Below are 23,983 nucleotides of genomic sequence, written 5' to 3'. Positions count from 1 at the left end.
AGGCTCAGTAGTTGTGGCACATGGGCTTAGTTGCTCTGTGGCATGTGGGATCTTCCCAGACCAGGGATTGAACCTGTGTTCCCTGCATTGGCAGGCAGATTCTTAACCATTGTGCCGCCAGGGAAGTCCTCTCATTGAGGTTTTAATTTCAATTTCCCTAAGTTGAAAAAGTGGTTGCCCATTTTTTGATTGGGTTGTCTTCCTTTTATTTCATTTGTAAGAGTTATTTATATCATCTGGATACAAGTCTCTAATCAGATATATGATTGTAAATATGTTCTCCCATTCTATGGCTTGCCTTTTCATTTTCTTAATTTTTTTTAATTGAAAAAGTTTTAAATTTTGATAAAGTCTACTTTGTCAGTTTTTTCTTTTATGAATTGTGCTCTTGCTGTCATATCTAAGAAATCTTTGTCTAACCCAAAGTCGCAAAGATTTTCTTCTAGAAGTTTTATAGTTTTAGCTCTTACATTTAGGTCTGTGATGTATTTTGAGTTAATTTTTCTGTATGCTTTAAGGTAAAGGTATAAGTCTGTTTTCTGCACGTGGATATTCAAATATCCCAGTACCATTTGTTGAAAAGACTATACAGTTCTTGATCTGTAGATTCGACATCCCAGCAGCATTTTAAAAATAGCAATTGGCAAACTAATTCTAGAATTTATAGAAAGGCAAAGGACCTAGAATAGCCAAAACAATTTAGAAAAAGAAGAACAAAGCTAGAGGACTTACACTACCTGATTTCAAAATTTGCTGTTGTAGTAATAAAGGAGTATGCTTATTTCCAGGAAGAAAAGAGAAATGCCAACTTCAGGCCACTGTCTTTATTTTTGAATTCTTTTCCATTGTGGTTTATTATAAGATAGTGAATATTGTTTATGTATTTTATATATAGTAGTTTGTGTCTGCTAATCCCAAACTCTTAATTTACAGCCCCCCCACCTTTCCCCTTGGTAACCATAAGTTTGTTTTCTATGTCTGTGAGTCTGTTTCTGTTTTGTAAATAAGTTCATTTGTATCGTTTTTTAGATTCCACATATAAGTGATATCACATGATATTTGTCTTTCTCTGACTTACTTCACTTAGTGTGATAATCTCTAGGTCCATCCATGTTGCTGAAAATGGCATTGTTTCATTCTTTTTTATGGCTGAATGGTATTCCATTGTGTTTATGTACCACATCTTCTTTATCCATTCATCTGTCATCGGACATTTAGGACATTTACTTATTCCATAAATAGGACATTTATTTATTTCATAAATAGTGCTGCTATGAACATTGGGGTGCATGTATCTTTTCAGATTATGGTTTTCTCTGGTTATATGCCCAGCAGTGGGATTGCTGGAACATATGGTAACTCTGTTTTTAGTTTTTGAGGAACCTCCATTCTGTTTTCCATAGTGGCTGCACCAATTTACATTCTTACCAGCAGTGTAGGAGGGTCCCCTGTTCTCCACACCCTCTCCAGCATTTATTATTTGTAGACTTTTTGATAATGGCCATTCTGACTGGTGTTAGGTGATGTCTCATTGTAGTTTTGATTTGCATTTCTCTAATAATTGGCGATGTTGAGCATCTCTTCATGTGCCTTTTGGCCATCTGTATGTCTTCTTTGTAGAAATGTCTGTTTAGGTCTTCGGCAGATTTTTTGATTGGGTTGTTTTTTTGATATTGAGTTGATTGAGCTTTTTGTATATTTTGGAAATTAATAGACCACTATCTTTAAAGCAGAAGTTTCTCTGTTTAATTTCTTGTTATCAGGACTGTAATCTATTTTGGATATTGCAAAAGCATAACCATCATAGGCATTGAAAATTTCAGAAAGTTTTCTGGTTGATGGGTTTTTATCTTTTTGAGGTAAGCGTAGTGGCAGCTAACATTCTTTTCTTGTGTTTGGGAGGTGAACCAGAAGAACCTGTAGAACCTGTAAGAATGAGATTTAAAGGTGTGTCACTGGCCAGTACATTCTTTTGTGCAGTTCCAGTTCATTCCATACAGAATTATTTTTTAGAGTTTATGAAACACACACTTCTATTCAGCTTATATGTAAGAAGATGAAGTTTGAGGTGTTGATAATTTTTCTGTCGTATTTACATAAATTAAAATGAAATATGGGAAGATTGATATGCTCTTTTAAGAAATCCCCTTGATAATTATTAAAAAGCTTGTCGTTTTTTAGTAAAACATAAGAAATTACAAGTCAGTCTAGCAGTCAACTATAAGCAATAAATTCATAACAAAATATTTGTTAAACATCTACTGTTAATAAGGCAGTAGGCCAGATTTAGCCTAGAGGGATAAAGATAAATAAGACACTATTCCTGTTTCAGGAAACCTATAGTCTAGTTAAGGAAATAAAGCATATTCATATAGAGACTAAAGAGAAATCCAGGGTAGTAAATTAAGAAAGTTATTGAGTTTCTCCTTTTTATCTTTTCTCTAGGTGATTCATTCTCCATTTTTCTTCCAGTGAATTCCTTAGAGTTTTATTCCCTTCATCAACCTGGTAGTACCCTGTGGATATGTTCTAGTTTCAGTCCTAGAAGATACTATACAGCACAGAATACCATAGACATTCAAATAGTAGACTAATATGATGGTTCTCAAAGCACCAAACTAGCACCATACCATCATCTGAGAACTTGTTATAAATGCAAATTTTCAGACCCCACACCAGATCTACTGAATTAGAAACTCTGAGGGTAGGGCCTAGCAGTCTATTCTTTAACAGACCTTCCAGATAATTCTGATGCTTGCTGGTTTATCTCTTCGCTTCACCTGTTGACGGACATTTGGGTTTTTCCAGTTTGGGGCTGTTACGAATAATGCTACTGTGAATACTCGTGTACACATCACTCTGCAGATGTGCTTTTTACTCCTCTTGGGTAAATATGAGAGAGTGGAATTTCTGGGTCATATGGTTGGTTTATTAGTTATCTGTTGCTGCAAACAAATACTCAGAGGCTAAAAACAACAAAAAATTATCATCTCACAATTTCTTTAGGTCAGGAATCCAGGAATGACTTAGCCAGATAGTTCTGGCTCAGGGTCGGTCATGGTGTCAGTCAGGACTTGTACTCATCTCAAGGATGACTGGGGGAAAATCCACTTCCAAGCTCACACATGTGGCTCTTGTCAGGCCTCAGTTCCTTGTCATGTGAGCCTCTTTATCAGGCCTGCCTTGTGACATGGCAGCTGGATTCCCCTGAGTAAAGAAATCTAAAAGAGGGAAAAAGAGACATCTAAGACAAAAGCCACAATCTTTATAACTTAGTCTTGAAAGCAGCATGTCCTTACTTCTGCCATATCTGTTCTGTAGAAGTAAGTCAGTAAGTCCAGCCCACCCAGAAGGGGAGAAGGTTATACAAGAGTGTGAGTATCAGGAAGTGGTGTTCATTGGGATGCACCTTAAAGGCTTTCCACCACAATAGATGTCTGCTCAAATTTCTAAGAAATTGTCACAATGTTTCCCAAAGTCTTTATACCACTTTACACTCCCACTAGTGACGATGAGAGTTACAGTTGTTCCACATCCTTGCTGACATCTGATGTGGACAGCCTTTTTAATTTTAGGCATTCTAATAGGGATGTAGATTTTTACTGTGCTTTTATGTTGCCTTTGTCTGGTGATTAATGATGTTGAGCATGTGCTTATTATTTTCATATGTCTTTGGTAAAATGACTTCACATTTTTTTTGCCCATCTTTTAATTGAGCTGTCTTATTATTGAGTTGGAAGAGTTCATTTATATATATATATAAACATATATAAAAACATAAAATATATAAATATAAAATGCAAATCCTTTGTCAGATACATTTATAGGAAATATCTTCTCCCACTTTGTGGCTTGCCTTTTCATTGTCTTAATGTTGTCTTTCAAAGAGCAAAAGTTTTGGGACTTCCCTGGTTAAAACTCCATGCTCCCAATGCAGGGGGCATGGGTTCTATCCCTGGTCAAAGAACTAAGATCCTGCATGCCACGCAGTGTGGCCAAAAACCAGCAACAACAACAAAGAGCAAAAGTTTTTATTTGCTCAAGTCTAATTTATCCATTTTTTTCTTTTATGGTTCATACTTTCTATGTTCTAAGAAATCTGCTTTCTCCAAAGTTGCAAAGATTTTTGGAGATTTTCTTTTTATTAGTGTGAACTGATGGAGGATTGGGAACCTCTCAATAATGTTATAGCAAAATATATAACAACTATTTTTATAATTCATGTATGTGTAATATGTAGAAACTGCTTTGTATGGCTATACATTTGCTGTTGAACTTTTCATGTTTCTCATCAAATAGACGATATGCTTCTTAAGAGTAGGAAATGATTTAACTCTTTTGCGATTCTTTTGTTGTCTGCTACAGAGTAGGGACTCAGTAAGTATTTGTTGGTTTGAATTATGTATTTTGAATTTAAATAGAAGTGGGATATTTATGTGTAAGAGTTCAAAAGTGGAGCTTATAAGAATGATTAGGGCTGTAAATAAAAAATGAGAGTTTTTTCCATAGAGGAATAATTGAAGCCATGGGAACGGACTAGATCTCCAAGGGAGAGAATGTACAGAGTTGAACCTTGGAGCATAGCACCTTTAAGCTATAATCAACAAGGATGCTTTATTTGATCTGCTCTTAAGAGGAAGGATGAATTTGGTTCAGTTATTTGTGTTTTTTCTGACATCTCTGCTTGTACTATATCTATGCCATTGAATATTAAAATAATATCTTCAGGGCTTCCCTGGTGGCGCAGTGGTTGGGAGTCCGCTTGCTGATGCAGAGGACGCGGATTTGTGCCCTGGTCTGGGAGGATCCCACGTGCCGTGGAGTGGCTAGGCCCGTGAGCCATTGCTGCTGAGCCTGCGTGTCCAGAGCCTGTGCTCTGCAACAGGAGAGGCCACAACAGTGAGAAGCCCACGTACCGCAAAAAAAAATAATAATAATAATAATATTTTCAGTTTGAATAATAAGAGTAAAATCTTTCAGTAGTCAAAAATTCATCCAGTTCAAGTACTGAATTATGAGGAAGCTTTAATTTGGCCTTAAGGCCAAATTTTAGCAATGTTTTCAATTAATTATATCTAATTGGTAATAGTATTTATTTATTTATTTATTTATTTATTTTTGGCTGCATTGGTTCTTTGTTGCTGCACGTGGGCTTTCTCTAGTTGTGGCGAGCAGGGACTACTCTTCATTGCACTGTGGGGGCTTCTCATTGCAGTGGATTCTCTTGTTGCGGAGCACGGGCTCTAGGCACGCGGGCTCAGTAGTTGTGACTCACAGGCTTAGTTGCTCCATGGCATGTGGGATCTTCCTGGACCAGGGCTCGAACCCGTGTCCCCTGCATTGGCAAGTGGATTCTTAACCACTGCGCCACCAGGGAAGTCCCGGTAATGCTGTTGAATTCAGAATGCTGCTTTTGCATTGTACATTGTTTTAAGTTACAAGCCCAGTGCTTCTTAAAGTGCAGTCTGGGTATTTGGATGCTATTCTCTCTCTTTAGATGTTTCATCCTTGAGGTGTTGGTTTTTTTTTTTTTTTTTTTTGGCTGCATTAGGTTTTTGTTGCTGCATGAAATTTTTAGAGCAATTTTAGGTTAACAGCAAAATTGAGCAGAAAATACATGGAGTTCCTATATGTTTCCTGCTTCTATATATGCACAGCCTCCCCAGCTATAAACATCACACTGACACATCATTATTACCCAGAATCCATGGTTTATATTAGGGTCCACTCTTGGTGGCGTACATTGTCTCAGTTTTGACAAATGTATAATGGCATGTATCTACCATTATAATATCCTGTAGAATAGTTTCATTGCCCTAAAAATCCTCTGTGCTCTGCCTATTCGTCCCTCCCTCCCCTGTAACTGCTGGCAAGTACTGATCTTCATACTGTCTCCATAGTTTTGCCTTTTCCAGAATGTCATATAGTTGGAATCATACATGGTGTAGGCTTTTCAGGTTGGCTTCTTTCACTTAGTAATATGCACTTAGGGATCCTCTGTGTCTTTTCATGGCTTGATATTGCATTTCTTTTTAGCACTGAATAATATTCCATTGTCTGGATGTACCACAGTTTAATTACCTGTTTTTCTACTGAAAGACATCTTGTTTGCTTCAGAGTTTTGACAGTTATATATAAAGCTACTATAAATGTTAATATACAGGTTTTTGTGTGGACATAAGTTTTCAACTCCTTTGGGTAAATACCAAGGGATGCGATTACTGGATCTTATGGTAAGAGTTATGTTTAGTTTTGTAAGAAACTGCCAAATTGTCATGCAAGTGGATGCACCCTTTTACCTTCCCACCAGCAATGAATAAGAGTTCCTGGGACTTCCCTGGTGGTCCAGTGGTTAAGACTCCATGCTTCTACTGCATGGGGCACAGGTTCGATCCCTAGTCTGGGAAGTTCTTCCGCATGCCGTGCAGTGTGGCAAAAAAAAAAAAAAAACAAAAGAGTTACTGACATTCCACTTCCTCACTAGCATTTGGTGTTGTCACTGTTTTGGATTTTTGCCTTCTAATAGGTGTGTAGTTGTATCTCGTTGTTTTAATTTGCAGTTCCCTGATTACATATGATGTTGAGAATCTTTTCTTATGCTTATTTGCCATCTGTATATTTTCTCTGGAGAGATGTCTGTTAAAGCCTTTTGCCCACTTTTTAATTGGTCTGATCATTTTCTTATATGAATTTTAAGAGTTCTATGTATATTTTGGATAACAATCCTCTCTCAGGTATGTCTTTTGCAAATGCTTTTTCCCAGTCTGTGGCTTGTGTTCTCATTTTCTTTGTATTTATTATTTTTTTTATTTTTTGCTTTATAACAAATTTAATCAGTTATACATATACATATGTTCCCATATCCCCTCCCTTTTGCGTCTCCCTCCCACCCTCCCTATCCCACCCCTCCAGGCAGTCACAAAGCACCGAGCTGATCTCCCTGTGCTGTGCGGCTGCTTCCCACTAGCTATCTACCTTACGTTTGGTAGTGTATATATGTCCATGCCGCTCTTTCACTTTGTCACAGCTTACCCTTCCCCCTCCCCATATCCTCAAGTCCATTCTCTAGTAGGTCTGTGTCTTTATTCATGTCTTACCCCTATGTTCTTCATGACATTTTTTTTCTTAAATTCCATATATATGTGTCAGCATACAGTATTTGTCTTTCTCTTTCTGACTTACTTCACTCTGTATGACAGACTCTAGGTCCATCCACCTCATTACAAATAGCTCAATTTCATTTCTTTTTATGGCTGAGTAATATTCCATTGTATATATGTGCCACATCTTCTTTACCCATTCATCCGATGATGGACACTTAGGTTGTTTCCATCTCTGGGCTATTGTAAATAGGGCTGCTATGAACATTTTGGTACATGTCTCTTTTTGAATTATGGTTTTCTCAGGGTATATGCCCAGTAGTGGGATTGCTGGGTCATATGGTAGTTCTATTTGTAGTTTTTTAAGGAACCTCCATACCGTTCTCCATAGTGGCTGTACCAATTCACATTCCCACCATCAGTGCAAGAGTGTTCCCTTTTTTCCACACCCTCTCCAGCATTTATTGTTTCTAGATTTTTTGATGATGGCCATTCTGACTGGTGTGAGATGATATCTCATTGTAGTTCTGATTTGCATTTCTCTAATGAGTAAAGATGTTGAGCATCCTTTCATGTGTTTGTTGGCAGTCTGTATATCTTCTGTGGAGAAATGTCTATTTAGGTCTTCTGCCCATTTTTGGATTGGGTTGTTTGTTTTTTTGTTATTGAGCTGCATGAGCTGCTTATAAATTTTGGAGATTAATCCTTTGTCAGTTGCTTCATTTGCAAATATTTTCTCCCATTCAGAGGGTTGTCTTTTCGTCTTATTTATGGTTTCCTTTGCTGTGCAAAAGCTTTTAAGTTTCATTAGGTCCCATGTGTTTATTTTTGTCTTTATTTCCATTTCTCTAGGAGGTGGGTCAAAAAGGATCTTGCTGCGATTTATGTCACAGAGTGTTCTGCCTATGTTTTCCTCTAAGAGTTTGATAGTGTCTGGCCTTACATTTAGGTCTTTAATCCATTTTGAGCTTATTTTTGTGTATGGTGTTAGGGAGTGATCTAATCTCATACTTTTACGTGTCCCTATCCAGTTTTCCCAGCACCACTTATTGAAGAGACTGTCCTTTCTCCACTGTACATTCCTGCCTCCTTTATCAAAGATAAGGTGACCATATGTCTGTGGGTTTATCTCTGGGCTTTCTATCCTGTTCCATTGATCTATCTTTCTGTTTTTGTGCCAGTACCATACTGTCTTGATTACTGTAGCTTTGTAGTATAGTCTGAAGTCAGGGAGCCTGATTCCTCTGGCTCCATTTTTCGTTCTCAAGATTGCTTTGGCTATTCGGGGTCTTTTGTGTTTCCATACAAATTGTGAAATTTTTTGTTCTAGTTCTGTGAAAAATGCCATTGGTAGTTTGATAGGGATTGCATTGAATCTGTAGATTGCTTTGGGTAGTAGAGTCATTTTCACAATATTGATTCTTCCAATCCAAGAACATGGTACATCTCTCCATCTATTTGTATCATCTTTAATTTCTTTCATCAGTGTCTTATAATTTTCTGCATACAGGTCTTTTGTCTCCTTAGGTAGGTTTATTCCTAGATATTTTATTCTTTTTGTTGCAATGGTAAATGGGAGTGTTTCCTTGATTTCACTTTCAGATTTTTCATCATTAGTATATAGGAATGCCAGAGATTTCTGTGCATTAATTTTGTATCCTGCAACTTTACCAAATTCATTGATTAGCTCTAGTAGTTTTCTGGTAGCATCTTTAGGATTCTCTATGTATAGTATCATGTCATCTGCAAACAGTGACAGCTTTACTTCTTCTTTTCCGATTTGGATTCCTTTTATTTCCTTTTCTTCTCTGATTGCTGTGGCTAAAACTTCCAAAACTAGGTTGAATAATAGTGGTGAGAGTGGGCAACCTTGTCTTGTTCCTGATGTTAGTGGAAATGGTTTCAGTTTTTCACCATTGAGGACGATGCTGGCTGTGGGCTTGTCATATATGGCCTTTATTATGTTGAGGAAAGTTCCCTCTATGCCTACTTTCTGCAGGGTTTTTATCATAAATGGGTGTTGAATTTTGTCGAAAGCTTTCTCTGCATCTATTGAGATGATCATATGGTTTTTCTCCTTCAATTTGTTAATATGGTGTATCACATTGATTGATTTGCGTATATTGAAGAATCCTTGCATTCCTGGGATAAACCCCACTTGATCATGGTGTATGATCCTTTTAATGTGCTGTTGGATTCTGTTTGCTAGTATTTTGTTGAGGATTTTTGCATCTATGTTCATCAGTGATATTGGCCTGTAGTTTTCTTTCTTTGTGATATCCTTGTCTGGTTTTGGTATCAAGGTGATGGTGGCCTCGTAGAATGAGTTTGGGAGTGTTCCTCCCTCTGCTATATTTTGGAAGAGTTTGAGAAGGATAGGTGTTAGCTCTTCTCTAAATGTTTGATAGAATTCGCCTGTGAAGCCATCTGGTCCTGGGCTTCTGTTTGTTGGAAGATTTTTTATCACAGTTTCAATTTCAGTGCTTGTGATTGGTCTGTTCATATGTTCTATTTCTTCCTGATTCAGTCTTGGCAGGTTGTGCATTTCTAAGAATTTGTCCATTTCTTCTAGGTTGTCCATTTTATTGGCATAGAGTTGCTTATAGTAATCTCTCATGATCTTTTGTATTTCTGCAGTGTCAGTTGTTACTTCTCCTTTTTCATTTCTAATTCTACTGATTTGAGTCTTCTCCCTTTTTTTCTTGATGAGTCTGGCTAATGGTTTATCAATTTTGTTTATCTTCTCAAGGAACCAGCTTTTAGTTTTATTGATCTTTGCTATCGTTTCCTTCATTTCTTTTTCATTTATTTCTGATCTGATTTTTATGATTTCTTTCCTTCTGCTAACTTTGGGATGTTTTTGTTCTTCTTTCTCTAATTGCTTTAGGTGCAAGGTTAGGTTGTTTATTCGAGATGTTTCCTGTTTCTTAATGTGGGGTTGTATTGCTGTAAACTTCCCTCTTAGAACTGCTTTTGCTGCATCCCATAGGTTTTGGGTCGTCGTGTCTCCATTGTCATTTGTTTCTAGGTATTTTTTAATTTCCTCTTTGATTTCTTCAGTGATCACCTCATTATTAAGTAGTGTATTGTTTAGCCTCCATTGTTTGTATTTTTTACAGCTCTTTTCCTGTAATCGATATCTAGTCTCATAGCATTGTGGTCAGAAAAGATACTTGATACAATTTCAATTTTCTTAAATTTACTAAGGCTTGATTTGTGACCCAAGATATGATCTATCCTGGAGAATGTTGCATGAGCACTTGAGAAAAATGTGTATTCTGTTGTTTTTGGATGGAATGTCCTATAAATATCAATTAAGTCCATCTTGTTTAATGTATCATTTAAAGCTTGTGTTTCCTTATTTATTTTCATTTTGGATGATCTGTCCATTGGTGAAAGTGGGGCGTTAAAGTCCCCTACTATGATTGTGTTACTGTCGATTTCTCCTTTTATGGCTGTTAGTATTTGCCTTATGTATTGAGGTGCTCCTATGTTGGGTGCATAAATATTTACAATTGTTATATCTTCTTCTTGGATCGATCCCTTGATCATTATGTAGTGTCCTTCTTTGTCTCTTCTAGTAGTCTTTATTTTAAAGTCTATTTTGTCTGATATGAGAATTGCTACTCCAGCTTTCTTTTGGTTTCCATTTGCATGGAATATCTTTTTCCATCCCCTTACTTTCAGTCTGTATGTGTCTCTAGGTCTGAAGTGGGTCTCTTGTAGACAGCATATATATGGGTCTTGTTTTTGTATCCATTCAGCCAATCTGTGTCTTTTGGTGGGAGCATTTAGTCCATTTACATTTAAGGTAATTATCGATATGTATGTTCCTATTCCCATTTTCTTAATTGTTTTGGGTTCGTTATTGTAGGTCTTTTCCTTCTGTTGTGTTTCTTGCCTAGAGAAGTTCCTTTAGCATTTGTTGTAAAGCTGGTTTGGTGGTGCTGAACTCTCTCAGCTTTTGCTTGTCTGTAAACGTTTTAATTTCTCCATCAAATCTGAATGAGATCCTTGCTGGGTAGAGTAATCTTGGTTGCAGGTTTTTCTCCTTCATCACTTAAATTATGTCCTGCCACTCCCTTCTGGCTTGTAGAGTTTCTGCTGAGAGATCAGCTGTTATCCTGATGGGGATTTCCTTGTGTGTTATTTGTTGTTTTTGCCTTGCTGCTTTTAATATGATTTCTTTGTGTTTAATTTTTGACAGTTTGATTAATATGTGTCTTGGCGTATTTCTCCTTGGATTTATTCTGTATGGGACTCTCTGTGCCTCCTGGACTTGATTAACTATTTCCTTTCCCATATTAGGGAAGTTTTCAACTATAATCTCTTCAAATATTTTCTCAGTCCCTTTCTTTTTCTCTTCTTCTTCTGGAACCCCTATAATTCGAACGTTGGTGCGTTTAATGTTGTCCCAGAGGTCTCTGAGACTGTCCTCTGTTCTTTTCATTCTTTTTTCTTTATTTTGCTCTGCAGCAGTTATTTCCACTATTTTATCTTCCACCTCACTTATCCGTTCTTCTGCCTCAGTTATTCTGCTATTGATCCCATCTAGAGTATTTTTTATTTCATGTATTGTGTTTTTAATCAATGCTTGATTCATCTTTAGTTCTTCTAGGTCCTTGTTAACTGTTTCTTGCATTTTGTCTATTCTATTTCCAAGATTTTGGATCTGGGAAATAGAATCTTGGATCATCTTTACCATCATTATTCTGAATTCTTTTTCAGGTAGACTGCCTATTACCTCTTCATTTGTTAGATCTGGTGGGTTTTTATCTTGCTCCTTCTCCTGCTGTGTGTTTTTCTGTCTTCTCATTTTGCTTATGTTACTGTGTTTGGGGTCTCCTTTTTGCAGGCTGCAGGTTCGTAGTTCCCGTTGTTTTTGGTGTCTGTCCCCAGTGGCTAAGGTTGGTTTAGTGGGTTGTGTAGGCTTCCTGGTGGAGGGGACTAGTGCCTGTGTTCTGGTGGATGAGGCTGGATCTTGTCTTTCTGGTGGGCAGGTCCACGTCTGGTGGTGTGTTTTGGGGTGTCTGCGGACTTTTTATGATTTTAGGCCACCTCTCTGCTAATGGGTGGCGTTGTGTTCCTGTCTTGCTAGTTGTTTGGCATAGGGTGTCCAGCACTGTAGCTTGCTGGTCATTGAGTGAAGCTGGGTGCTGGTGTTGAGATGGAGATCTCTGGAAGATTTTCGCCGTTTGATATTATGTGGAGCTGGGAGGTCTCTTGTGGACCAGTGTCCTGAAGTTGGCTCTCCCACCTCAGAGGCACAGCACTGACTCCTGGCTCCTCAATGTGGGATGATTTGTTGTCTATTCATGTATTCCACAGATGCAGGGTACATCAAGTTGATTGTGGAGCTTTAATCCGCTGCTTCTGAGGCTGCTGGGAGAGGTTTCCCTTTCTCTTCTTTGTTCTCACAGCTCCTGGGTCTCAGCTTTGGATTTGGTCCCGCCTCTGCGTGTAGGTCGCCGGAGGGTGTCTGTTCTTCGCTCAGACAGGACAGGGTTAAAGGAGCAGCCTCTTCGGGGACTCTGGCTCACTCAGGCCGGGCGGGAGGGAGGGGCACGGAGTGCGGGGCGAGCCTGCAGCGGCAGAGGTCGGCGTGACGTTGCACCAGCCCGAGGCGCGCCGTGCGTTCTCCCAGGGAAGCCGCCCCTGGATCCCGGGACCCTGGCAGTGGCGGGCTGCACAGGCTCCCGGAAGGGCGGTGTGGACAGTGACCTGTGCTCGCACACAGGCTTCTTGGCGGCGGCAGCAGCAGCCCCAGCGTCCCACGCCCGTCACTGGGCTCCGCGCATTCAGTCGTGACTCGCGCCCGTCTGTGGAGCCCCTTTAAGCAGCGTTCTTAATCCCCTCTCCTCGCACACCAGGAAACCAAGAGGGAAGAAAAAGTCTCTAGCCTCTTCGGCAGCTCCAGAGTTTTCCCGGACTCCCTCCCGGCTAGCTGTGGCACATTAGCCCCCTTCAGGCTGAGTTCTCGCCGCCAGCCCCAGTCCTCTCCCTGCGCTCTGACCGAAGCCCGAGCCTCAGCTTCCAGCGCCGCCCACCCCGGCGGGCAAGCAGACAAGCCTCTCAGGCTGGTGAGTGCCGCTCGGCACCGATCCTCTGTGCGGGAATCTCTCCGCTTTGCCCTACCCAGGTATGTGGGGAGTTTCTTGCCTTTTGGGAGGTCTGGGGTCTTCTGCCAGCGTTCAGTAGGTGTTCTGTAGGAGTTGTTCCACGTGTAGCTGTATTTCTGGTGTATCTGTGGGGAGGAAGGTGATCTCCGCGTCTTACTCTTCCGCCATCTTACCCGGAAAACCTGTGTTCTCATTTTCTTGACAGTGCCTTTTGTAGAGCAGAGTTTTCTTTTCCAGCTTTATCAAGGCATTATTGACAAGTAAAATTGTAATATACTTAAAGTATACAATGTGATGATTTGATATATGTGTGCATTGTGAAAGGATTTTCAAAATCGAGTTAACACATCCATCACCTCATATCATATTTACATTTTCTTAAAATGAGAACCCTTAAGTTCTACTCTCTTAGCAAATTTAAGTTATACAATACTGTATTATCAACTATAGTTGCTTTGTTATACATTAGATCGTCAGACCTTATTATCTTACAACTGAAAGTTTATACCCATTTACCACGTTTCCTCATTTCCCCTACCCCCAGCTCCTGGCAACCATCGTTCTATTCTCTGTTTCTATGAGTTTGAGTTTTTAATTAAAAAAAACTTATTTTTAGACTCTACATATAAGTGATACCATGCAGTATTGGTCTTTCACTGTCTGGCATATTTTACTTAGCATAATGCCCTCCAGGTTCATCCGTGTTGTTGCTAATGGCAAGATTTCCTTCTTCCTTTTTTTTTTTATTGGAGTATAGTTGCTTTACAATATTGTTAGTTTATACTGTACAGCAAAGTGAGTCAGCTTTACGTGTACATATATCCCCTCTTTTTTGGATTTCCTTCTCATTTAGGTCACCACAGAGCACTGAGTAGAGTTCCCTGTGCTATACAGTAGGTTCTCATTAGTTATCTATTTTATACATAGTATCAGTAGTGTATATATGTCAATCCCAATCTCCCAATTCATCACACCACCACCACCTGCCCCACCCCACCCCTGCTTTCCCCCTTGGTATCCATACGTTTGTTCTCTACGTCTGTGTCTATTTCTGCTTCATAAATAAGATCACCTATACCAATTTTTTCAGATTCCACATATATGTGTTAATATGCGATATTTGTTTTTCTCTTTCTGACTTACTTCACTCTGTATGACAGTCTCTCGGTCCATCCATGTCTCTACACATGACCCAATTTCATTCCCTTTTATGGCTGAGTAATATTCCATTGTATATATGTACCACATCTTCTTTATCCATTCCTCTATTGATGGAATTTAGGTTGTTTCCATGTCCTGGCTATTGTGAATAGTGCTGCAATGAACATTGGGGTGCATGTGTCTTTTTGAATTATGTTTTTTTCTGGGTATATGCCCAGTAGTGGGATTGCTGGGTCATATGGTAATTCTATTTTTAGTTTTTTAAGGAACCTCCATACTGTTCTCCATAGTGGCTGTATCAATTTACATACCCACCAACAGTGCATGAGGGTTCCCTTTTCTTCACATCCTCTCCAACATTTATTGTTTGTAGATTTTTTGATGGTGGCCCTTCTGACCACTGTGAGGTGATACCTCACTGTAGTTTTGATTTGCATTTCTCTGATAATTAGCGATGTTGAACATATTTTCATGTGTTTGTTGGCCATCTGTATGTCTCCTTTGGAGAAATGCCTATTTAGGTCTTCTGCCCATTTTTGGATTGGGTTGTTTATTTTTTTGATATTGAGCGCATGAACTATTTGTATATTTTGGAGATTAGTCCTTTGTCAGTTGCTTCATTTGCAAATATTTTCTCCCATTTTGAGTGTTGTCTTTTTGTCTTGTTTATGGTTTCCTTTGATGTGCAAAATCTTTTTAGTTTAAAAAGCTTTGTTTATTTTTTGTTTTTTGTGTTTATTTTTGTTTTTGTTTTCATTACTCTAGGAGGCAGATCCAAAAAAATATTGCTGCAATTTATGTCATAGAATGTCCTGCCTATGTTTTCCTGTAGGAATTTTTTTTTTTTTTTTTTTTTTCTTTTTGCGGTATGCGGGCCTCTCACTGTCGTGGCCTCTCCCGTTGCGGAGCACAGGCTCCGGACGCGCAGGCCCAGCGGCCATGGCTCACGGGCCCAGCCGCTCCGCGGCATATGGGATCCTCCCAGATCGGGGCACGAACCCGTATCCCCTGCATCGGCAGGCGGACTCTCAACCACTGCGCCACCAGGGAGGCCCCTGTAGGAATTTTATAGTGTCCAGTCTTACATTTAGGTCTTTGATCCATTTTGAGTTTATTTTTGTTATGGTTTTAGAGAATATCATATAATATCAATTATATGAGGAATCTAAAAAATGATACAGGTGAACTTATTTACAAAACAGAAATATACTCACAGATACAGAAGACAAACTTATTGTTACCAAAGGGGAAAAGGGGGAGGGATAAATTTGGAATTTGGTATTAACAAATACAGACTACGATATATAAAATAGATAAATAACAAGGACCTACTATATAGCATAGGGAACTATATTCAGTATCTTGTAATAACCTATAATGGAAAAAAATCTGAAAAAGAACAGATACATATATGTGTAATGGAGTCACTTTGCTGTATACCTGAAACATTGTAAATCAACTATACTTCAATAAAAAAATAAAAGTTAAAAAGATAGTGATTATTATTGACATGCTGAATTCGGTAATAGCTCTGGATTTGAGCAGGAGGTAGAAAGAGCTTTGGAAAGGATGTCTAAGAAAATGAAAGAAGACTACATGTAATAAATAGTATGATTAGGAAGCTGAATATCTGAGGGCTGGGGCTGCAGGCCACAAGGCTAGGGCTGTTGCTGTGCAGGGTGGCACCAGGCCGATGTCAAAATTAGTAGTCATTTTCATGTTAGTGGACAGCATCATAGTTCCATAGTTCAAATCAAATAATAAAGGTTACTGATTTTTCATAAAAATACCATTTTAAAATCGAAACACTGTAAGCTAACAAAATTTTATATATGTGTGTGTATATATGTATGTGTGTGTATGTATAAGATTGTAACTATGTAAAAATTGCCTTTGAATGTGGAAGATAATAGTAATGAAAAGAATTGTTCTCAGAATATGAATTATATGAGATTATTTTAATATTTTCTTAAAAGAGCAAATGTACTCGTTTCCATGTTTTACATCAAACAAGGAGTCGCATCTGAATTGTGGTTTTAGAAAAGATAACCATCTGAATGGTTAGCATACTTTAGGTAATTACGTGCTGAAGAACCCCGTACTTCATTTTAAACAAAATTGTAGTTTTTGTCAATATTTTAAGTTATTTATGATTTTTAAACCTCATAGCTTCCCTTAATGCATGTATTACAGCTTTGTTATAGTTTGCAGATGGTTATATTGCCATCAGTGTTAGTCATGTTCAGTGATTATATTCACTTCATATTGCACATGGCATTGTACACGTGCTGTATTGTAACTATTACCTTCTTTCAGTTTTATAAGTACTTCAAATCACCATTTGTATAAACGTTATGTGTTTTGTAAGGAAATTCCTTTTTTTAAAAAACCCCAGGGAACGCTTGCCCACTAACTCCATATTCAAATTCCTCTTCTTCACAAAGTTGTACAACACTTTGGAATTATTCAGACATGCAGAGATAAATTAGAAGTCTAAAGAATGTAGTTTACTTTATAACTTAAAGAATTGGACAGGGATTTGAGAGCACAGCTTTTAGTACAACTTCTTTTCTAAATAAAATTCTGCTCCATTTGCAACTCTGAACATGTGGACTGAAAGGGGTGGTTCCCTTGGCTGGAGCCTGACCTCTGTGCACACCTTGGTCTTTGTCTCCACTGCGCCCACGCTGCACACTGCAGCCATATAAATCAGATTTTTGACGTGTTATAAAGGGCAAGGCACAGCTGCTGCAGACTGCATTGTTCAAAAACTTTTGAAACGCTGCATATCCAACAAAATTTATTGTTTGTATGAATGTGAGTTTTTATTGAGGTAAGCCTTGTTTCTTTAGAAAAAGAAACTCATATGATGAGCCAGTGATTATTTCAAATTAAATAGGTTTAACTTCTGTCTTTCTCTCTGTCATTGCTTGTCTGTTTAAGAAAGAGTGACTGGCTTTGAGAGAAGGCCTTAATTATTACACCTGTGTTAATAGGAAGTTGTTGATTGAGATTTCTGTTACAAAGTCTTTCTGCTTAAGTCAGGAGTGAGTCTCTTTTATAAAAAGAAATTGAGAAAATGTAATCATAATGTAAGTATAAATCTGTCATCTTTTCAACTGTATTTTGTAATTCCTTTGTTTCTGTTATAGCAGATAACTTCATATATAGCTACTTTGCTTTGCTAGATGCCAGATATTTTTAAAAAGGCATTTGTATATTGGTAAATGTAATGTGAAATCTACAGTAAATTTGAAAGTACTTTTATAAAATTTTTAAAGTTTCTATAGAAATGCAAACCTTTTAAATGTAGTTACTTTTTTCTATAGTGTGTTTTTTGGCCATTTTTAATAAACTGAAAAATAGAAAGTTGTTCTGTTAAAGTCAAATTAGAAATAGGCTTTATGAAAAAGTTGAAAAGTCAATTCAGGTTATTCAGTTTCACTTACTGACTCATATCTTTCATATATAATCTCATATAGTATACTACTAATTTAACAATGTTTATTAAAAGTAAAACATTAGACGTTTCTTCAGAGAGAGATATAAGAGTACATTATATTATCTAGGCAATGATTTGTATCTGGTGCATTTATACTGCTTGTTGATCTTTTAGTTTTATCTGTTCAGATTTTTTTATTGATATGTGATAAGTATCAAAGAAAATAGATGCTTTAACCAAAGAATTTTGTCCCTAGCCTTTAAATGTCTTAATTATTTTCATCGTTTAAAAGAATATTACTGTTACAATATTTGACATTTTATAATGCTCTCAAAAGAAGATAATTTTTCCTGAATTGTTAATTTTAGGTGCTGTTTTTCAACCCTAAGCTTTTGACCAAGAATGAAACTATTAAAAAATTAAGATGCCAACAGGTAATTTCTTGTAAGTTTATACTTTTGTCAATGTGTGTCACATAGAAATAGAACGAAAAAACAAATGTATATTAACACAAGACTATATTTTCCCCATCTAAAATTGTCCTAGAAATATGGAATACCTTGGTTTTGAAAGACCTTCCTTTATAACATGAAACTATTTTATTTTAGACCTATATTTTATCACTTTTTACAAACTGACAAATTCTGGCTTACTCTAAATCTGATAACTTTACAAATAAGTAAATGAAATCAGAATAAAAATAGATTCAGAGATAGTGATTCAGGTTAGATGAGTATTCTTTACTGATAAAATAGCAAGTGCTGAGTCATGACTGGTTGTAATCTTATTTAAAACAAGGACATTAATTTCAGCCACAGGAAGTATTCTGTGATAAATTTGACACTCCACCCTCAATGGAGAAACCCTATGTGATGACTTCCATGATTCTAGCATAATGTAATGTCAACTGGGATTTTATTTGTTAGCCAAATTATTCCTGAAGAGTTGTAAGAATTATCTTATTAAAAGTTGTTTGGTTGTAAAGAAGCATGACATTGTGTAAAAAAGAAAAAATCTAAAAGATTAGTTCTGGTTGGTTTACTTTCTTCTTTTCCACTTAAATTCTTTGTAGTTCTGTTTTCCTCCTTACATTTTTATACTTTTATAATTGTAATGTGATGGTGAAACAGAATCTTCTCAATTCTAAAGTAAAAGGAAAGTTTTAAAATTTCAAATTCTGATAGTGAAGACATCTGGTTCTACAGCAGTTACATCTTAAGGGTATTGATATCTTAGTGGCAAATAAATGCTAGATAACTTTTTTAAATTAGTATGCTATTTTTTAAAATGCTAAATTGGAATAATGCCATTTTCTCCTTCACAATAGATTCTATGTCACTTTCTGGACAGAACCAATCAGGAACCAACAATGTGCGATTTTAAAGCAATGTGATTCCCCCTTCAGGACCAAAAGATAAAGCATTCAGCAATTTGCTTTTCTAATCATAAATAGTAGTATACAGTAGTATAATGACTCAATGAATTCTACTATGTTATTTCTAAATTTTTCTGTCTGATGGTTTTGGTAAGATTTTTTTTTTTAATGGTGGAGGAGGAGGTAGAGGCTGGAAGGAAGGAGAGGTACCAAGAGAGAAAGGGAAGGCAAAGAGAGAAAGAACATAAAGGAAAGGTCAAAGATAAAGAAGGAAGAAAGGATGGAGAAAGAGGAGAGAAAGGAAGCAAGAGAGAAATGGAGGTTTATTTTCTTAATATTCTGAAAATTTTTGCTATATATCAGATGATGACTTAGGTTTTCAATAGTTACTAGTTATTACCTAAAATTCCCTTGCAAACCAAAACCTAATAAGATTATATTTTTGTTTTTTTGATGTTAAAATTGTCATATGTAGAAATATTTATTTATTTATTTATTTATTTATTTATTTTATTTTATTTTATTTTTTTGCGGTATGCGGGCCTCTCACTGTTGTGGCCTCCCCCGTTGCGGAGCACAGGCTCCGGACGCGCAGGCTCCGGACGCGCAGGCTCAGTGGCCATGGCTCACGGGCCCAGCTGCTCCGCGGCATATGGGATCCTCCCAGACCGGGGCACGAACCCGCATCCCCTGCATCGGCAGGTGGACTCTCAACCACTTGCGCCACCAGGGAGGCCCTGTAGAAATATTTAAAGATGATTTTGGACATCAGAATTTATTTAATAATCTAAATTTTTTTCCCACAACAATTTCAGACTTTAATGTATTTGAGACCTTAAAGGAAAGATAGGAATCTAAATATACACTTGGGACAGAAGAACTCTAAGCAAAGCTGCAGAATCTATGTACTAAATGAGAAAAGCCACTATTTATTTTAAGATCATAATGTCCTTCTTTTAATCTATTATAGAGATTCCCTATTTCTGTAATATAGCTTTTAACTCCATTATAATTAATGACCATATCTTCAAGACAGATTAATTTTTTTCCTCAAAGGGATAGAAGTCCCTGCTTATCAAATAAGGAATAAGATTAAGTCCTTCATTTTAAGAAACAATTCTTCATTCTAATTTTTAGAATTACTACTTCAGTGTAAGATACTTGGTCCTTTTCCTTATTTTATTAGAAAAGCTATAATTTGTTTTTCTCTATTTTATTTATGTATATGTTTTAGATCATGAAGAGCCCTGTGGTCCCAGTCATAGGTCATTTTGCCTGAATGGAGGGATTTGTTATGTGATACCTACTATTCCCAGCCCATTTTGTAGGTGAGTGAAATGGACTGGGGGAGAGGGTGATTTTATTTTTTATCATCTACTAACTTCTTTGAGAAGTGATAAATATTGAACAAAGAGTATAAGATGCAAAAGTGTAAGGAACACTCTTCATATTTATATAGAACAAAATTATGGTTTTAAAATAAAAACAAAGCCAAGTGGCAAAGCACAATCTCAAAAGTGTTTATTTTGAAAATTGGTAGTGGTAGCTTCAAGCCTATTCAGATTTTTTAATCCATTTTAGTGAACTCTCTATGAGTTTAGCAACTTAGGGAAGACAGTCTGTACTTATTACTGGCAAAAAACAGCTATAGAATTCACCAATGTAAGAAAAGCAACATGAGATATTTTGCTTTGATTTAGAATACATGATAACTGTGTTGGTACCAAAACTTCATTTGATATATTAAAAAGAAAATGAAGAGTTAAGTTTTTCTGATGATAGCAGCAAATTTTAAAAAGAAGGGTATCTTAGCCATTATTGTTTTAAAATAATAGTATTCACTTTGGGAGTATCGTTATAGCCAGGGATCAATAAAAGACTTGAAAATAGTACTTGTGTAGCTGGCTTCGTGTGAGTTTAGTTGAACAGGATTTAAGGGGGTTATAATAAACCTCTTTTAATATGTGAATGAAAAACATAGTACTACCAATAATGTCCACAGATTTTAGCAGAGCTAACATCTAAAGATACTTCGTAGCATGTGCATCTGTTTTTGTTACTTAACTGAAGTGTGAGAGGTATAGAATCTAGATTTAAGATCTTATTAAAGGATAGGAAAGTAAAATTCACAGGAAAAGTGAAAGATATTGGGATTTAGTGTGGAGGAGGAGAGGCAGAGAAATAACCTTATAATTATCTCAGGAAGTTTTTAGAAGTTTTCATGGAGGGAATAGTGAGTGACTGTTTTTAAAAATAGGCATTTTTTCCTCTGAGGTAAAAAAGGAAGGGGATAAAGGAACAAATTAGCAATTATTTCTCACCCACCAGGAGCTTCTACATTATTTTACATTTTTAAATCCATTTACTGAGATATAATTTATATGTGACAAACTACATTCATTCATTATTTATTTATTTATTTATTTATTTATTTATTTATTTTTGGCTGCATTGGGTCTTTCTTGCTATGCACTGGCTGTCTCTAGTTGTGGTGAGCGGGGGCTACTGTTCGTTGTGGTGCATGGGCTTCTCATTGCAGTGGCTTCTCTTGTTGCAGAGCACTGGCTCTAGGCGCACGGACTTCAGTAGTTGTGGCTCATGGGCTCAGTAGTTGTGGCTCACGGGCTCTAGAGCACAGGCTCAGTAGTTGTGGCACATGGGCTTAGTTGTTCTGCAGCATGTGGGATCTTCCTGGACCAAGGCTCGAACCCGTGTCCCCTGCATTGGCAGGTGGATTCTTAACCACTGTGCCACCAGGGAAGTCCCTACGTTCGTTTTAAGTGCATAATTGATGAATTTTGACAAATGTTTATACCCTTGAAACCACCACCACCACAAAATACAGAACATTTCCATTATCCCCCCAAATTTCTTTACTGACCATATTCTTTATTTACATTTTCGTGTTTCATTCTCAGAAAAACCTTAGAGAATAGGGGGAGAGGAGACCTAAGGAAACAGAAAAATAAAGGGAAAATTAAAAATTAACTGACTTGCCAAAAGTCATACAACTAGGAAAAAATTAAAGAAATGGCCTTTGAGTACAACTCCCAGGGTTCACTTAATCTTATGATATATTCATTCTGGATTCTTTATAAGGGGATATGGCATGTGGCATTTACAGAACAAAACCAAAATGCTTACCAGAAAAAAATAAATTTAATAATTAAAAAATAGTAACATTTTGTGTCTTGATCTTGGTATAGCTATATGGGTGAAAAGGCTATCCTTTCTCCATTGAATTGCCTTTGCATCTTTGTCAAAAATTAATTGAGCATATATGTGTGGGTCTACTTCTGGGCTATTCTAAATCACTGATCTGTATTTCTATCTTTTACCAGTAACAAATAGTCTCAATAACTGTAGCTTTATAATAAGTGAAGTCAGGCATTGTGAGTCCTTAACTTTGGTCTTCAGTTCATTGATCTTTAACCTTCTTTTTAACAGACAGTATTTAATGTTAAAAATTTCCAAATACATTTTAACTCCTTCCTACAAATTTTATAGCCTGTTGTTCAGTACTAAGTTTAAAATTTTTTCCATTATGATTTCTTCTTTAATGTATGGGGTTTTTTTTGGTTATCCTTTAAGATTTATATCTAATTTAATTGCACTGTAGTCAGAGTATGTGTTCTATTAAGCTGTATACTTAATACTTGTCTGTATACTAAATAAATGTCTGTTATGCTGCAGTGAATAAGTTGAAAGAAAGAGTTCAGAGTACTGAAATTTGGAGAATCATTGTAATGGGAAGAAAACTAGGGTCTTAGTTCAGGCTACTATAGCAAAATATCATAGACTGGGTGGCTTATAAACAACAGAAATTTATTTCTCACAGTTCTAAAGGCCAGAAGTCTGAGATTAGGGTGCCAGCCTGGTTGGGTTCTGGTGAGTGCCTGCTTCCTGGTTTGCAGATGTACCTGGGTAGAACTTTTGACTGGCAGATTTATTTTCTGGAAGAGCTAGTAAGGAGCCAGCTGTCAGACTGCAGAGACAACGTATGACAGAATGAGGAGTACCTTCTTCTAGATGTAAGCAAATTACAAACCACAGGCCAGATCGTTTTTGTATGACCCTCAAGCTAAGAGTATTTTTCTTGCTTTTTAAAGCGTTGTAAAAAACACATGCAAAAATACGGAAGATTATGCCATACATGGTAGGAAGAGAGAGCTTTCTAGAGCCTCTTTGGACTTTCTTTCAAACCAGCCTCCTCTCATTTTTCTGATCTATTTTCTTTATTTGGTGATTTAGCACAGTGATTTTCTTTTTTTAAGCTAATATTTTAAAGTTGAGGACTACATGACATCAGTTCGTTAGTGTTTGTTGAGATTTGCTCTGGAGCCTGGTTCATGTACAGTATTTTAAATGGTCTGTGTCTCCTAGAGAAGAATGTATATTCTTTAATTGACAGATGTAGGGTTTTATATATGTACCTTAGATCAAGCTTGTTATAATGTGCTGTTCAAATCTTACATATCCTTACTAATTTTCAATCTTCTTGATTTATCAATAACTGAAGAGTTATGTCAAAATTTCTCACTGTTTTTGGATCTTTAATATCACAATTTCTGTTAATTTTTGCTGAAAATATTTTGAGGCAATGTTATTAAGCCTATATTAATTTATAATGGTTATGTCTTCTGGTGAAGTATCCCTTTTTATCATGATATAGTGACCTTCTTTATCTGTAATGTTTTTTGCCTTAAAATCTATTTATCTGACATTAAGGTAGCTATACTAGCTTTCATTTTTCAGTATTTGACTAATACACTTTTTTCTTCCAATT

General features: G+C 36.8%; 1 protein-coding gene across 3 annotated transcripts in view; it reads left to right on the top strand.

Annotated features, from left to right (window-relative positions):
• The window catches only part of NRG4 (neuregulin 4), a 115,589-nt gene that overhangs the window by 26,625 nt on the left and 64,981 nt on the right, over window positions 1-23,983 (top strand). For all 3 annotated transcript variants that reach the window (XM_060095133.1, XM_060095132.1, XM_060095134.1), the window contains 2 exons: window positions 18,191-18,256; window positions 20,432-20,525. In XM_060095133.1, the coding sequence (XP_059951116.1) occupies window positions 18,247-18,256; window positions 20,432-20,525 (104 nt within the window). In that variant the 5' untranslated portion in view covers window positions 18,191-18,246. The remainder of the gene's footprint in view (window positions 1-18,190; window positions 18,257-20,431; window positions 20,526-23,983) is intronic.

The sequence above is a fragment of the Mesoplodon densirostris genome, chromosome 4 (assembly GCF_025265405.1).
Source record: "Mesoplodon densirostris isolate mMesDen1 chromosome 4, mMesDen1 primary haplotype, whole genome shotgun sequence".
NCBI classification, from domain to species: domain Eukaryota; kingdom Metazoa; phylum Chordata; class Mammalia; order Artiodactyla; family Ziphiidae; genus Mesoplodon; species Mesoplodon densirostris.
Note: the sequence above shows the minus strand (reverse complement) of the source record. Positions and strands in the feature narration are given on the sequence as shown.